Source organism: Folsomia candida, unplaced genomic scaffold (assembly GCF_002217175.1).
Source record: "Folsomia candida strain VU population unplaced genomic scaffold, ASM221717v1 Fcan01_Sc017, whole genome shotgun sequence".
NCBI classification, from domain to species: Eukaryota; Metazoa; Arthropoda; class Collembola; order Entomobryomorpha; family Isotomidae; genus Folsomia; species Folsomia candida.
In genome coordinates, this window is record NW_019091209.1 from 2,978,095 (window position 1) to 2,993,575 (window position 15,481).

The window sequence follows — 15,481 nt, forward strand, 5'->3', positions numbered from 1 at the left end:
AAACCCCGTCCACCACGTCATAAAGTTGCTCAGTCATCCAACTTGCTCAGCACTCTTCTCGTCTCTGGCAGTTTAAAAAATTGTAGTTTTTTTTCAGAAATATTGCCAACAGATTAGTTGTTTTACGAACGTCCCCACCCATCAAGTGGAAAAGGAGGAATATTTTGGAAAAAGTTGGATAATAAATCCTTGACAAAGTTTTGGGTTGATTGTGTGTGACACGTTGACTTGACAGGTGTCATTTCTTCGACCGGCTGTCAAAATTAGGCGACGAGTGGGTCGAAATGTTGACCAAGTTTGAGAGCAAGTCGGCCCGTGTCAAGGGTCTCTCATTCCATCCGAAGAGACCTTGGATTTTGGCGAGGTATGTCAAATAATAGGGAAAAAATCATGATGTGTGATGATGATGATAATGATGCCGTGAGTAATAGTTGAAATTAAATTTTCTATTAACTTTGCAGCTTGCACAATGGCGTGGTCCAGCTGTGGGATTATAGGATGTGTACTTTGTTGGACAAGTTTGACGAGCATGACGGTCCTGTGAGAGGGATTTGCTTTCATAGCCAGCAACCCATTTTTGTTTCGGGTGGGGATGATTACAAAATTAAGGTGAGTGGTTAGCAATAGTAGTTAACTAGTGGGGGATAAAGTGAGAGAATAAGTGCTTAAATATCATATTTTATTTGATGCAGGTTTGGAACTACAAGCAGCGTCGATGTCTATTCACCCTGCTGGGTCATCTGGATTACATTCGATCCACCTTCTTCCACAACAAGTACCCTTGGATCCTGAGTGCGTCGGATGATCAAACTATTCGAATATGGAATTGGCAGAGCCGAAACTGTATTTGCATTCTGACTGGGCACAATCATTACGTGATGTCTGCTCAATTTCACCTCTCGGAAGATCTGGTCGTTTCTGCATCTCTGGATCAGACTGTGCGAGTTTGGGACATTTCTGGTATGTAGGAGGAACATTTGTAATTATTTTATTGACAATGTTGATAACAAAAAAATGTTGTATCTGCAGGGTTGCGCAAGAAGCATTCTGCTCCCAGCTCGGCGAGTAGTATGGATGATCACATGCGACATCCCGGAAGTGCTGATTTGTTTGGTCAGGCGGACGCAGTTGTTCGTCATGTTTTAGAGGGGCATGATCGAGGTGTGAATTGGGCATATTTCCATCCAGCCCTCCCCCTCATCGTTTCTGGGGCTGATGATCGTCTTGTAAAGTTGTGGAGAATGAATGAGTCGAAGGTAACCAGATTTTAATATGCTGACGTGTACTTGTATGTATTTGTTTATATGTTAGATGATGTAATAATAAGTGATGATTGTGTTGCTAATACGCAACTTGGATTTAAACAGTAGACATCTTTACTTTGCAGGCCTGGGAAGTAGACACTTGCAGAGGCCACTACAACAATGTGTCTTGCGTACTCTTTCATCCACGTCAGGAGTATATCCTGTCCAACTCGGAAGATAAATCCATTCGAGTGTGGGACATGTCGAAGCGAACCTGTTTACATACATTCCGCCGAGAGCACGACAGATTTTGGGTCCTCTGTGCTCACCCCTCATTGAATTTATTTGCTGCTGGCCACGATTCCGGGATGATAATTTTCAAGGTATTCGCGCACAACGAATTATTACTAATTTGCTCGTCTTACTTTAATTTGTTGCTTACCTGTTGTGATTGTTGAATGTTCAATCTGTGACTTAATACTTTACCAACTTGCGTCATCATTTTTCAGTTGGAAAGGGAACGGCCTGCATACGCAGTTCATGGAAATCTGATTTACTACGTCAAGGAGCGGTACTTGCGACGTTTAGATCTTACTACAGCTAAGGATTGTGCAATTATGCAGTTGAGAGGTGGTACTCGTGCACCAGTGTACAGGTATAAGAACTAATTACAAAAAAGAGGTGTACGAGAAAACTAATAAGAATTTCATGTATAAATAGCATGTCTTACAATCCTGCGGAGAATTCTGTGCTTTTGACTACTCGAACAACGATGGACAACAGTACTTATGAACTTTACATGGTCCCAACTGAGACTGATCCGCAAAATCCAGATGCTCCCGACTGTAAAAAGTCTTCCGGTATGACGGCAATTTGGGTGGCAAGAAATCGGTTTGCTGTTTTAGATCGTAATCAAACGGTTGGTTCTGAAGTTTTTATTCCAAAACATATAACAGTTTAAAGGGCTCAGTTCATATTGTGTAAATTTATTATTGTAGTTGGCAATCAAAAATTTGAAAAATGAAGTGAGCAAGAAAATTCAGGCTCCCAACTGTGACGAAATATTTTTCGCCGGAACAGGAATGCTACTCTTGAGAGAACCTGAATCATTGACCCTATTTGATGTTCAGCAGAAACGGTATGCACATAACTTGATCAATAAATTAGAGTGCTTGTTTTACAACTGTCCATATTTGCAGGGTTTTAGCTGAAGTAAAAGTTGCCAAAGTTCGCTATGTCATATGGTCAGGTGACATGGCATACGTCGCATTGTTGGCGAAGCGTTGTATCACCCTTTGCAACCGCAAGTTGGAGATTTTGTGCTCCCTACACGAGAGTACTCATGTAAAGTCGGGTGCTTGGGAAGATTGCGGCGTCTTCATTTACACAACCAGCAATCACATTAAATATGCCATTACCAACGGGTAAGATAATTTAATGCGTACAAGTGAAGCAAATAAAACGATTTTATGAATTTCGGGGTACTCAAATTTTATGACTTTGAAACTTGCAGTGATAGTGGAATCATTAGGACTCTTGACCTACCGATTTACATTACCAAGGTGAAGAACCAGCAAGTCTATTGCCTCGACAGGGATGCCAAAGCCAGAATTTTGACTGTTGATCCCACAGAGTATCGTTTCAAATTGGCTCTCATCAATAGAAAATATGACGAGGTAGCAAATTAATAATGATAATGTTATTTCTAGTTTATGCTGGCGATCATGTATTTGGATACAAATGAATATTATTTCTCTCTATATTTCTCACCGTAGGTTCTCTACATGGTTCGCAATGCAAAATTAGTAGGCCAGTCGATCATCGCCTATCTCCAAAAGAAAGGGTATCCTGAAGTTGCCTTGCATTTTGTAAAAGATGAAAAGACACGATTTGGACTTGCACTGGAATGTGGGAATATCGAAATTGCTCTCGAGGCAGCAAAATCTCTGGATGATAAAACATGCTGGGAAAAACTCGGAGAGGTGGCACTACTTCAAGGAAATCACCAGGTATGCTTTGTTAATTCGTATTCGTATTCGCTTCGTCCTAGTATTGCATGATTTGTATTTAAATATTCTTCAGTTAGGTACAACAATTTATTACAATAAATAATAACATTATTGTGTCAATACCTTTATAGGTGGTTGAAATGTGCTATCAACGAACCAAGAGATTTGACAAGTTGTCATTTTTGTATCTCATCACTGGAAATCTTGAAAAACTAAGAAAAATGATGAAAATTTCTGAAATACGAAAAGACGCTTCTGGTCATTATCAAGATGCATTGTTGTTGGGCGATGTTGGGGAAAGGATCAAGGTGCTAAAGGTAAGCGGTTGTCTATTAAACTATGTCTCCAAAATAAAGTTTGAAGTTGTCAACTCATTATCAACCGTCATTTCAGAACTTAAACCTACATACGCTGGCATATTTGACTGCTGTCAGTCATGGATTTGTCGATGAAGCAACAAGCATTCAAGAATTGGTTGGTCCTGAAAACCTCTCTGGCATAACTCCAGATCCGAATGCCGTAATCATTGAACCGTCGTATCCAATAACGGTTAGTGAGTCGAATTGGCCTCTCCTCACAGTTTCAAAGGTACGCAAAATATGAGACAAACCAGATGGTATGCATTATCCTGTCGTTGTAATGTTTATTTAAATCTAATAATTTGTGTCTGTGTGAACAGAGTTTATTTGAAGGAGCTGCTTTAGCCAAAACAAAACCAACGTTAGTCCAAAGTTCTGGTTTGGTCAACGAGGAGCATGACGTACAGGCTGGTGGCCTTTGGGGTGATGACGACATGCCACTAGACGATGAAGATGCAATGCTCAAGGATGAGAATGACATTGGTGATGAAGAAGGTACTAACGGTTGTTAGATATTACAACACAGATGATTTATTAACTAGTATTTCGTGTTGGATTGTTAGGAGGTGGCTGGGATGGAGATGAAGTTGAGCTTCCACTGGACGCCGAGGTACCAGCCGGTACTGGCGACGAAGGCTTCTTCGTGGCTCCGACTAAAGGCACACCAATGCCTCAGCAATGGACCAACATGTCCAAGCTGGTTGTCGATCACGTTCTAGCAGGAAGTTTTGAATCGGCTGCTAGGCTCCTTAATGAGCAAATTGGTGTCATTGAAATTCGGCCCTTCAAGTCACTTTTTAATTCTACTTTTTCTCGTGCCAGAGCAGCCTACACAGCACTTCCAAATATGCCTACCCTCTACTTGTACCCACTTAGAAATTGGAAAGATCAAAAAGCACCACTGCCAGCCATTGGATTGCACATATCCGATCTTATTACCCGTCTCCAGGTGAGTGACATGTTGTATTTATTCCTTTAGTATGGATAGAGAAAGTCATATATGACCAGTCCACAACCAACCAAGATTCATTCTGACATGTTTTATAAATTGTTTAATTTTGTGTCATGCCGTAGAACTGCTATCAATTGACAACAATGGGGAAATTTGTGGAAGCATTAGAAAAGTTTCGGTCTCTCCTCTACAGCATTCCTTTACTCGTAGTTGAGAATAAACCCGATGTAACCCGTGCTCAAGAATTGGTGTCACTATGTCGAGAATATATTCTTGGTATGTTTATTTATGTATTGGATTATCCGATGTTCTCTCAGTTCACTGATCCATATCGAGTAACCAATTTATTTATGACTTTGATTTTCTGTCACACAGGCCTTGAGATGGAGCTGTACCGGAAAGATTTGCCCAAAGAAAATTTGGACGCACAGAAAAGGAGTTGCGAATTGGCCGCATATTTCACCCATTGCAGTTTAGACCCCGTCCATCTCATCCTTACTCTTCGCACAGCTATGAATCTTCACTTCAAATTAAAGAACTACAGGTTTGCAGCATCATTTGCGAAGAGATTATTGGAACTCGGACCCAAGCCTGACATGGCTCAACAGACGAGAAAACTTCTCGCCGTCTGTGATAAGAATCCTTCAAACGAGCACCAAATCAAGTATGATGAGCACAACCCATTCAATGTATGCTCCAAAACATACGAACCTATTTACCGAGGAAAGCCTGAGATTAAGTGCCCGTTCTGCAATGCATCATACATCCCATCCTGTGCAGGCGAGCTTTGCAGGATTTGCCTGGTGTCGGAAGTAGGAAAAGATGTCATTGGTCTTCGCATTAGTCCACTGCAGTTCCGCTAACAACAACTTATCCTAGTTGTTGACCTCCCATCATCAGTTATTACTATTGCTAAGCTGTTATATATACAACTATTATCATGATTCTAATTCACGCCACTATTCTATTTCAAATTAAAATTGTGTAGTATTTATTTGCTATTATGAAACATTTGAATCACAAGATTTTAAAACTGTATTTAATTTGCAATTCAATGTATACTTTTGTTTGTTTTACAAGGGAATTAGAATATTATTCTTTCACTGATACTACACTACACTACACTATACCGTGTAATAAATATATCGTAACTCTAATCAGCATCACTTCAGGGCCTTGTTTGTCTAGCTATTAAACAAATAATAATAAATGTTTAGTAACAAACACTTGTTCTCAAGCAATCCGTATCAAAACATGGCGTATTTGCTACAGTAAGTTTCCATGCACGTTTAGCAGCTCGCCTCATAAATGTTTCATAGATTCTCAGAAGTATTGGTCACTCTTTACTCATTTCATCAACTGAACTCACAATTGATGTGCCAATCTGGTTACTCGTATTTTGGAAAAACTAATTCATGACCCGAAAGCTCAAATCCAGTAGCACCACGATTTCAGGTGCTAACCAGTAGGCGGAGGAATGCAATGACAAACACAAATCCGTCATGAATGACTACCAACCAACAATAATGTGCGTCTTCTTCATGCATGAGATTCCTCTCTCTCTCTCCAACAACACTGAAGAAGATGAATTGCATGGCTAAAAATAGCTTCGACGGATCCCCGCATTGGCTGAGATTCTTAGTTGGGATGGGACAACATCATTATTGTCGACATGAGAAAAATTCACTGACACAGCCTTTAAAATCGAATCGTCTATCGCTAAACCAATCCGCGCACCGATCTAAATATAATATTGCTCAATTTCTCAAAATAAATGTGCTAATAAAGTCCAATTAAGTAATTGGGTGTTCAATTACGTATTTATGTAGAATTTCTGTCACCATGTTTGTGAAGGACAGAAATATGTAACATTAAATCAAATCATACCGATTTATGGACTCACTCAAAGAGCTCTTAATTGCAAAAATTGCACGAGTATGTAAAACTACTCTGAAGTTTTCACGCTCGTACACCCAAGGTGGAAAAATGTTGGAGAAAAATACTAAATATGTACTGACTACGCGAGGTAAAAATAAAATGTTCTAATTTAATTCACTTTAATAAATAGACCGTGAAAACAAGACGGAGATGAGAAAATTATGATGATACTTTCATCTCACAATTACACATCATTTTTCTCTCTTTCTCTCGGCATCCATGCGATATGAGAAGAAGAAGAAATGATTCAATTCATTGTTTCAATGAGTGAGCATTAATAACTTTGTAATTGGTGTAACCTATTTATATCGCTCATCGGTTATCAGCATTTTCATCGAGGTGAGCTCTTCGAAAATAACAACATGTTTGTTGATTATACAACTTAAAATGTGTATGCATAGAATTTATTGCCAAGTATTTAATTGACGTGAAAGGGGAGATTCATTACTAAATAAAAATGAGTACGATATTATTTATTAATAGCAATTTTGTAAGATTATCGCATGTATGTATTGCCAATTATAATTGACGAAATTAGCTCATTTGCGTGGGTTTCAGTATGCGGATTCAAAAGACGTCAACGATTTTACTTGGCATTGTTGTGCACAAATTTGTATATATAGAATGCAGAATGACGTATATACCTACACAAATAGTGAAAGAAATGCTTTAACAAGAGCAAAATTATCTGGAGTTGCATATCATCCGTTATTTTTTCAGAACTCAGATTTCGTAATAATCCAACTTTCTACAATACTTGTAAAAACAGGAGTAAAAATAAATCTAAACCTGGATGCCATAAATTTCTTGGTATGACATCATCCATTTTTGAATTTATTACTTCCTCTAGTTTACATATTCGACAACTTGAATCTGAACCCCACCCTCAATTTTCTAAAGAAATATATCATCTCTTCTTAATTAAAGTATTAATGACGCATAATACGTTTAGCGAGGTGGTTGACTTTTTTCCGACTTAGATAGTTGCCCATTCACGTTAAATAAACTAAATTGAAAGTAATCGTATTTAGCAGAACCATTTTTTCATCACAGTCAATTGAAATAATGAATCTACGTCAAAATATTTAATGCGATACATAAATGTTTTCTTCTTCTCCTCCTCCTCGAAAAGCTATTAAATTTATATCAAATTTCATTAACCACAAAGACTGACTTTGCGTAGTCAATACGATTTATGAGCTCGCTTAATTTTTTTTATAATCTCAATCTTTCATTTCTTTAAAAAATAAATGAATGAATGAACGAACAAATGAATGAATGAAATGCAAAACAAACTTTCTCTAAAATCTATCCACTCAGCTCTCTGTCTGGCTGTGGTCAATGAATTGTTGTGATTTCGAGACAATTTCATTAAAAAAATACAAATTAAGAAGTAACAAAAAAAGAGTTCATCCAATCCCAATTTTGATTATGACAGTACGAAAGTTATTACATGAGCGAGCCAGTGAACTCCTGTTGATATTGTTACACGACGACTTTTGTATTCTTAAATACGATGATGTGATGATGAGGATTAATCTTTCGAAATGATTCTTTTTGGCAGGGACAACCAACCAAGAAATTGAAAGGTCACCGTATTAACGATCAACCTCCATTCGTCATGCATACATACGCAGAATGGGTGGTGGTGGTATTATCTGAACAGAAAATTGAGAAATATACACGGTGGTTATTCCACTCCACCACGAAACTAATGTGCTAAACCGCAGCCAGGACAATGTGTGTATCGGACATTCTTATTATTCGTCTCGTGAACTCGTGTGATGTGATTTGAGGGGCAATTGATGCTAACGGTCTTTATTATCATTACTTAACAAATTTTATGGTAATTTTTAAAACGAGTCTTGTTTTGGCTGTGGGACAACGGTGTAAAGAAGAAGGAGATGAAGAGGTGTATAGGAAAACTGATACATGGATGGACTTGGACTGACTACTTATTTACTACTTGCGTATGTATCCAACGGGGATTCTTCTTCATCATCACACGACATTCATCATTTCATTTTATTATTGAGACTGGTTTGGACGAGGGGAATCATTGGCAAGGTTTTGTAAATTTGCCAGAAAACAATATCACCGTTACGCGTTACTTACTTTGCTCATCATCCAGTTAGCTAAGTATTCAAACTTTTCGGGGGTTGCATTGCAAGTCTTGTATGATTGCTGTTTACGGCGTAAATTATAAAAATGATGAGGTTTAGTTTTAAATGCCGTGAACCCGGCTTGACTGACTAAGAAGTAAAATTCCACAATTATGATACATCATCTCGAAAATATGCCATCTTTTTATCTAGAATGTCTTATTCCTCGGGAAGAAGAAATACTCTGATGAATAACAATTAGCCGACGTCGTTCCCGTCTCACTTGCCCCACACAGAGAAAATTCCATCGTAAATACGCATATGCATGGGTTTAGTGAGACATTCGTCTTCTTGACACATTTGACATATGTACGTACCGGACTTGGTTTGGTTTGGTTTGGTTGGTCCAATTTGTAAACTTTTTCATACGAGGGCATGTAGGACGACGAATATCGTTCCCCTTATCACACGTCACGAGTTAATTTAATTAATTTGAGATTCAATTTTCAAAAATTCAATTAGTATTTTGTTTATTTCCTTATTTATTTGTCATGTTGTAGTCATCATTGTTGTCGGTGAAACGAAGAGTCCATCCTTTCAAGAACATTACTAACTGTGTAGCAGGTTGCAAAAATGTGCGAAATTGTGAAGAATGAATGTTTTACTTTTGTTAGATTTTGGGTTTAAGAAACGCATCACACATTCGACCGACTTTTCTTGGTCATCTTACTCATCCATCCCTGCATATCCGCCTCGTTTCAGTTTTCATAGCAGAATCAAAAGTGTGTGTGTGTGTGTAGCTCACCAAGAAACAAACAGTTTATTATGTTTCTTTTCTTTTAGTGCAGCAGCCTTGTCGTGTAAAATATTAACCGGCATAGGTGTGGTTTTTGTAGGAAATAAATCTGTAGTCGGACCCATGTAGGCGATGGTCATGATTTTTCGTCCTCATTACAACTTTTGTCCATTCCGACTAAACAAAAAGTGAGACTTTTTTTGACAGTCAACTCAACATTTGTACGAAAGTAACTGCTAAATAAAAAAAGTAAGCCACGCCACACATATATTTCTGCATAAAAGAGAGTAATTTATGAGCTGGCCGCGATAAATTATGCACATCGGTCCTCCTCGCGGATTAGTAAGATCCTTCTAATTAATGGAACCAGCGTCTTTTTGCTGGTACATATACGAATGAGATAAAGTGCTTAAATAAATATCTGTATATTTTATTTTGTGCCTTTTATTCTGAAATGTTTGGACGTGAAAATGTCTGCATATACAAATCTGCTTAAGTACATGTGTAGCCTTTTTTTACGATGGGATGCACATTTTTAGTTAAATCCATCCATTCCGATGTCTTTTCCTCATTTTGCGTACACACTTTCAAACCCAACTGGCACGTAATATGTGTTACACACGATTTTAGTTTACTGAACTAGTGCTGACTGACGGATGCTCATAATTCCAATGAAATGAATTTTAGCATCACAATAACTCTTTTATTATTACATTACACGAGGCGAGAAGAAGAAGACGGTTCTTGGTTCTTGGATTTTAATCATCTTTTTATACTACTCATTTAGAATTCTCGACGAACCCATCAACAATTTTAATGCTTAATTATTATTAATGCGAAATAATAATATTGTAATGGGTTTAATTCAGATTGGAATTTATGTAGTTTTTGTTTATGTTTATTAATAACATCAAGTATCTAGTACCTCACTCGCTCAAAAATTTGCAGAGATGATGGCACGATATGGATAATTCGTAGCCTAATTAACAAGTGAAGTATATAGTACATCTTCTGCTTAAGTTCAGAGTCAGTGAGTTGTTAGATAGACGTTTTTTTACCATACTTTTTGAAAGATAATCAATTTTGAGATAAACATTTAATTTATTTAATTTCCTCTTCACGGGCGAATACTTAACTACCTCGACGAACTAACAAAGTCTGTGTCACCAGGCACATGAGCGAATTGGGGTAAATTTTAATTAAAAACTCTGTCGCGGACACAATTATGAAATTGATAACCATTTAGAAATTGAAAATTTTCGTTGGTTTACAAATTAATAATTCGGACGTATACATAGTCACTCAATTTGTGTGTGGGTTGGGTTCATTTCATTTATTTCGTATCTTATTAGCCGACCAACATGTCGAATACGTAGAAGTAAGAAATAGAGATGAGCAAGTGAAGTGTAGAAGATGTAGGATCGGAGAACGGTACTCTGTCCCAATTTGCGGACTAAGTTATATTAAATGACCATCTTCTGCTCCCAATTTCAAAGATTATCCTTCTTCCCAACTCTTCACGTCTTTTTCGCATAAAAAAACAAAGCATGCTACTACACTGGCAAATATTTATTACATTATTGTACTACGTATATGTACGTGTTTTAGTAGTGAAATGAGTCCTCTTTGTCTCATCGTGCTCGTTCTGTCTCCGATTTTGTCCTTTCTTTCTGCAAGGGCAAAAGCGAGCGTAAAATCTAACTAACTAACTAACTCACTATGCTAAGTGGTCTTAATCTCATAATTTGGACCTCCTCATTCTGTCATTTATTTATTTACCTCTCACCGAAATCTAAAATGGATGGACATGCGTTTTCTTCCTTCAATTAAGACAACCCGCGGTGCTAATTGTCTTAATCTTTTTAATTTTGCAGGCAGACACACGGGAAATTACGGCTAATTCAATTTAATAATTTCTCCCCACATATAACACCCAAAGGATAAAAAATATATAAAATAAAAGAAACCATTACATTTTTTATTCATTACACAAATCTTCTAAATGATACAGAATTTATGACTAAATTTCACCCGTAAAACACACCACAACTTCTCATCGTCGCTAAAAAAGATGAAGACGCGTACATATTTACGATAAGAATAAGCGTTTAATGAAATATTTCAGTTAGTGTATAAAACGTCGTCCATAAATATAATGAGAAATCAGAAAGTGGGTGCATACACACACACACAAACATTAATATTATTATCAGCTTAATCTTTGAATTCACAGACACCTATACGTTTCATTTTTTTCTGTGTGTCTCAACTTTGATTCGTAGCCGTACCACCACCACGAAAAACAAGCAAAATCTTATTACCAGAAGCTGCATATTTTGTATGTAACTTGGTTCGGATGATGGATCAAGAGAGACTTTATGTTCACGGATGCGCTTATTTTTCAGCATAATATTCATCCACCAAGCACATCATCATCCTCATCCTCGCCCCTCACCTTTGTTCACACGGTGGAAGAAGAAGTCATAGCCTCGTCGAAATCAAAAGTAAAGAAATTCACAAGATTTATAACAAAACATTGTGTACACACGTTTTCCACAATTTGACATTTTATCGCCAAAAAAACGTGTCGTTGGGTTGGATGAACTTGACTTTTTAAAGGATCAAGATACATATAAGAAGAAAGAATGCAACAAGTGAGGGTAACCCAGTTACAGGATGGATACGTGCAGGCATACGTATTCATGATGACTACATTACTTCGAATGAGGCAGGCAGGTGCAATTAATAATGCACTAATGTTTTGCCATTTTTCTTGCTCAAGTTGTAAAATTGTTCATTCATTGTAGACGACGATGAAGGAAGGAAAAGGAAGAAAAAAGAAAATGAATGGTTGGAAAATGTGAAACAACGGATGGATGGCCGAGGCGTGGGCTAAAATGGGAGTAAAACGTAAAACATGCACAATTTGTAAGTAATTTCTGCAGTCCGTGCAAAAATAAGTCAACTTGAGACAAAGACCTAGGTTACGTTATTATGCTGCACAAATTTTTGTACTATATGCCGTGACCAATATTTATTACAACGCTGCTGCTGCTTTGCTTCCCACCACTTGATTGTCTTTTCCTGTGCAGCTACAAATTCACTATCACTCTCAAGAATCTTCTTCTTGGTGTGCAGTTATAGTTTTTAGTTTCACATGAAACCGAGACATCACATCCTTTCGTTCGAATAGGCTGGTGTAAAGTGTGTTATTATAAAAAAAAGAGTTCCCAACTATGCATATGGATGGACGACGTGATCATGCACTTACAGACATGCTCCACTTTGACATGTGTGTATTGTGTAAATGTATTGAAAAAACTTCCATTTTCATTCAGGACATCGGATATGGGCTGAGAGACTTGATAGATAAGTAGCATTCGGTGGATGGGAACTTTTCCTGTAATCTGTAATCTCACTTTCAAATTGGACTGAATTATGAAACGTAATATGTATGCAGGAGGAGGAGGATGATTTCATTTTACTTGTGAAATTTCAGTTTCATTTTCATACTCAAATATTAAAGGGAAGGTTTGAAATTTGATTTTGAGATGATAATAAATCGGATTGATTGGAAATAAGTGACGATGATAATTTCTACCCTGACCTGTTCAATGTATTAAAAAGTGATGGATATACCCTTATTTATTCCTATATACAGAGTATTATTGTTTTACTTTCAAATTTTAATGATTGGACAAAAATGTTATAGATTTTAGCACATTATTATTAGAGAGAAAACTTTTTGATATTTCATTTTAAAAGAAAAAACTTGTTTCATTGTCGTTATACAACTAACCAATTTAGGGTCGCTGTACGGATAATTGTAGTCTAACTATACATACAACTGTGGTGTGTGTGTAGCTGGTTGGTTTGGTCAGAAATGTTATTAATTTGGCCACCGTATGTACATTCAAATTATGTTGGTAATAATTATTCAATTAAACTTTCCAAACCGGTAGAAATGATGACAATTAATTTCAGGAAATTTCATCATTTCTGGAAATGCCCTTTAAAATATCTAAGACTTAATTCTCCCCGCAAAACAAAAAAAAATCTGTAAAGAAAAAGTCTACCACAATTATTTACATTCTTTTTTATTTACACTTCTTTGATCCACATATCATCAATGACGATATACAATTACTCCCACTACGTACGTATCTAGCCCTGTTATTCGATCCGCTTGAAAGTGCAAAAGTGAAACAGGATGCGTCCGTCTATATCAGTGATTTGATTTCAATAGGAACAAAACCAGAAGGAAAAAGAACAAGAAACCCTCGAGAAGAAAGAGCTTTGCACTAATTAGCATTTTGTTGAGGCCGCAGCACCAGCAAGAACAGGTAACCATCATCATCCTCAAGAAGCAGGTAGGTGTTAAGTGGCAATACGTATGTAATGTATGAGAATGCTTGGTTGGTTGGAAAGGACAGGTGAATGAGTTTACACGTTGGAATGTCGTCCCTTTTCAAGAAGAAACCACAGTCCATCCAACATGGCAGACTTTTCGATATCTTGAAGAAGAACTTGGTGGACAACTCGCGGACTTCCGTCTAACCTTCAATGATCTTGACCTCTTGGCCCAGCCGGCCGGTCAACCTGCTGAACCACTGCTATGCAATTATGGATGCATCATCACATCATCATCATCGCCATGAATGAGCATCGGAGGAGTGGAATTTGTGTCACTTTATCAATTTGTGGTGTGCTGTTATTGACGAAGTGCAGGAATTGTGCCAAGTTTTTGGGAGGAGATGAGATGTTATTTATTATTTGGGTTGGCGATTGTTAAATATTTACAAACTTGGCACAAAATCAGAGCAATAAAAATGTCGCCAATATTGGGATAAGAATTGAGGAAAAGATGCGTGGGTAGGTGTGACCCTTCTTTTGGCGGAGATGATCTATTTTTAATAACATTGCGCATAATTGTAGAGCACTCATTAAATTAAGAAATATGTAAGGCACACGTTGTGCGAGGAGATTATATGGACGGGGAAGATGAAAAATATTAAGGATTTTTTGAGGTTGCATTGTGTGGGTCAAAATTCACAGTCTGGATATCTCGCATCGCTCGCATTAAAATTATTGTATTTTACACACTTCTCAGAAGAAGTTTGTGTGCACTAAAACTGCTCTTTGGTGGTGCTAGGAATGAACAAAATAATATGAAATTTTTGGTTGGCCTTGTTTTATCCGAAAAATGTGTTGAGCACGCACTGTGACCTTCGTTCGTCTTCACATATGCTCCATATTCGAGCATACGTAAAAATGGCTTAAATGTACATACACCCGTGATGAAGGAGGGTTTAAATGGTCGGAAAAAGTGTTTTGGTCAAAATTAGCTACCGTAGCGTTACACGATTAAAAGAAGCGATTGGCTTAATTTTTTGATTGCGAAGAATGCAACAACGTGTGCTGCCGAGTGGTTTGAGTGTCTGAGGACTCGCAATGATATCTCTATTTTTTCATTGACGGCGAACTATGAATTACTTTTTTATGCAAATATTTGACAAGAAAATCGTCTCGTGGAGAGAGAGAAGGATTTTTGGTGAGATATTGATTCTGATAATTGGCGCAGCTGGTTGATTAGTTAAACAAGAAGGAGACGAAGAAGAAGAAGATGAGAAAGTTGTGGAGAGGAGAAATCGCCGCATATCATATCACTACTCACTCGAGTTGTTGAAATCGTATCACCTGAGATTGAGGTGTGTTGGTAGCGACCTGAAGGTGATATGAACCGGAGTTGGCAAAATGCAGTTTCCGTTAAAAAGTAGAAATGTAGATCATACAGATTTGTATGTATGGTGGCCAAGTTCAAGAGCACACATGTACACACACATTCATGAAATATTGCTTACTTACTTGCACCTAGCCACAGAGCCAGAGCGAGTAAGAAGCAAGTAGCGTTGATTGCTTGCTAGTTATTGGGGGTCGGTCGGCCACTTACTACCACTTGAGGAAGAAAGAAGAAACTCGCCCATAAGACCAAGTAAGTCGTCGTAGTCGTCGTCGCCTTCGTATCTGCACCTACAACTATTTGCTTACTTTGTATAGTGGTTTCGCACTGCTAAAAAATGC

At 37.6% G+C, this 15,481-nt stretch overlaps 1 protein-coding gene across 1 annotated transcript; it reads left to right on the top strand.

Annotated features, from left to right (window-relative positions):
• The first annotated feature begins 19 nt into the window (after nucleotides 1-19).
• Nucleotides 20-5,805, top strand: LOC110856693 (coatomer subunit alpha). The gene is made up of 17 exons (XM_022105197.2): nucleotides 20-364; nucleotides 462-609; nucleotides 693-960; nucleotides 1,030-1,256; nucleotides 1,388-1,627; nucleotides 1,754-1,899; nucleotides 1,965-2,163; nucleotides 2,243-2,382; nucleotides 2,444-2,668; nucleotides 2,758-2,920; nucleotides 3,020-3,253; nucleotides 3,385-3,570; nucleotides 3,647-3,841; nucleotides 3,933-4,107; nucleotides 4,176-4,561; nucleotides 4,687-4,840; nucleotides 4,940-5,805. Exons 1-17 carry the CDS (start codon nucleotides 285-287, stop codon nucleotides 5,425-5,427), a joined length of 3,654 nt encoding a protein of 1,217 aa, XP_021960889.1. The 5' UTR covers nucleotides 20-284; the 3' UTR covers nucleotides 5,428-5,805.
• The last annotated feature ends 9,676 nt before the right edge of the window (nucleotides 5,806-15,481 follow it).

Excerpts from the sequence above, each read along its gene's own strand:
- LOC110856693 (XM_022105197.2), top strand. The coding sequence starts at position 285 with ATGTTGACCAAGTTTGAGAGCAAGTCGGCCCGTGTCAAGGGTCTCTCA. Across the intron at positions 2,383-2,443 it reads TTTGATGTTCAGCAGAAACG|GGTTTTAGCTGAAGTAAAAG; the intron begins GTATGCACATAA and ends CCATATTTGCAG. Across the intron at positions 3,842-3,932 it reads CTCTCCTCACAGTTTCAAAG|AGTTTATTTGAAGGAGCTGC; the intron begins GTACGCAAAATA and ends CTGTGTGAACAG.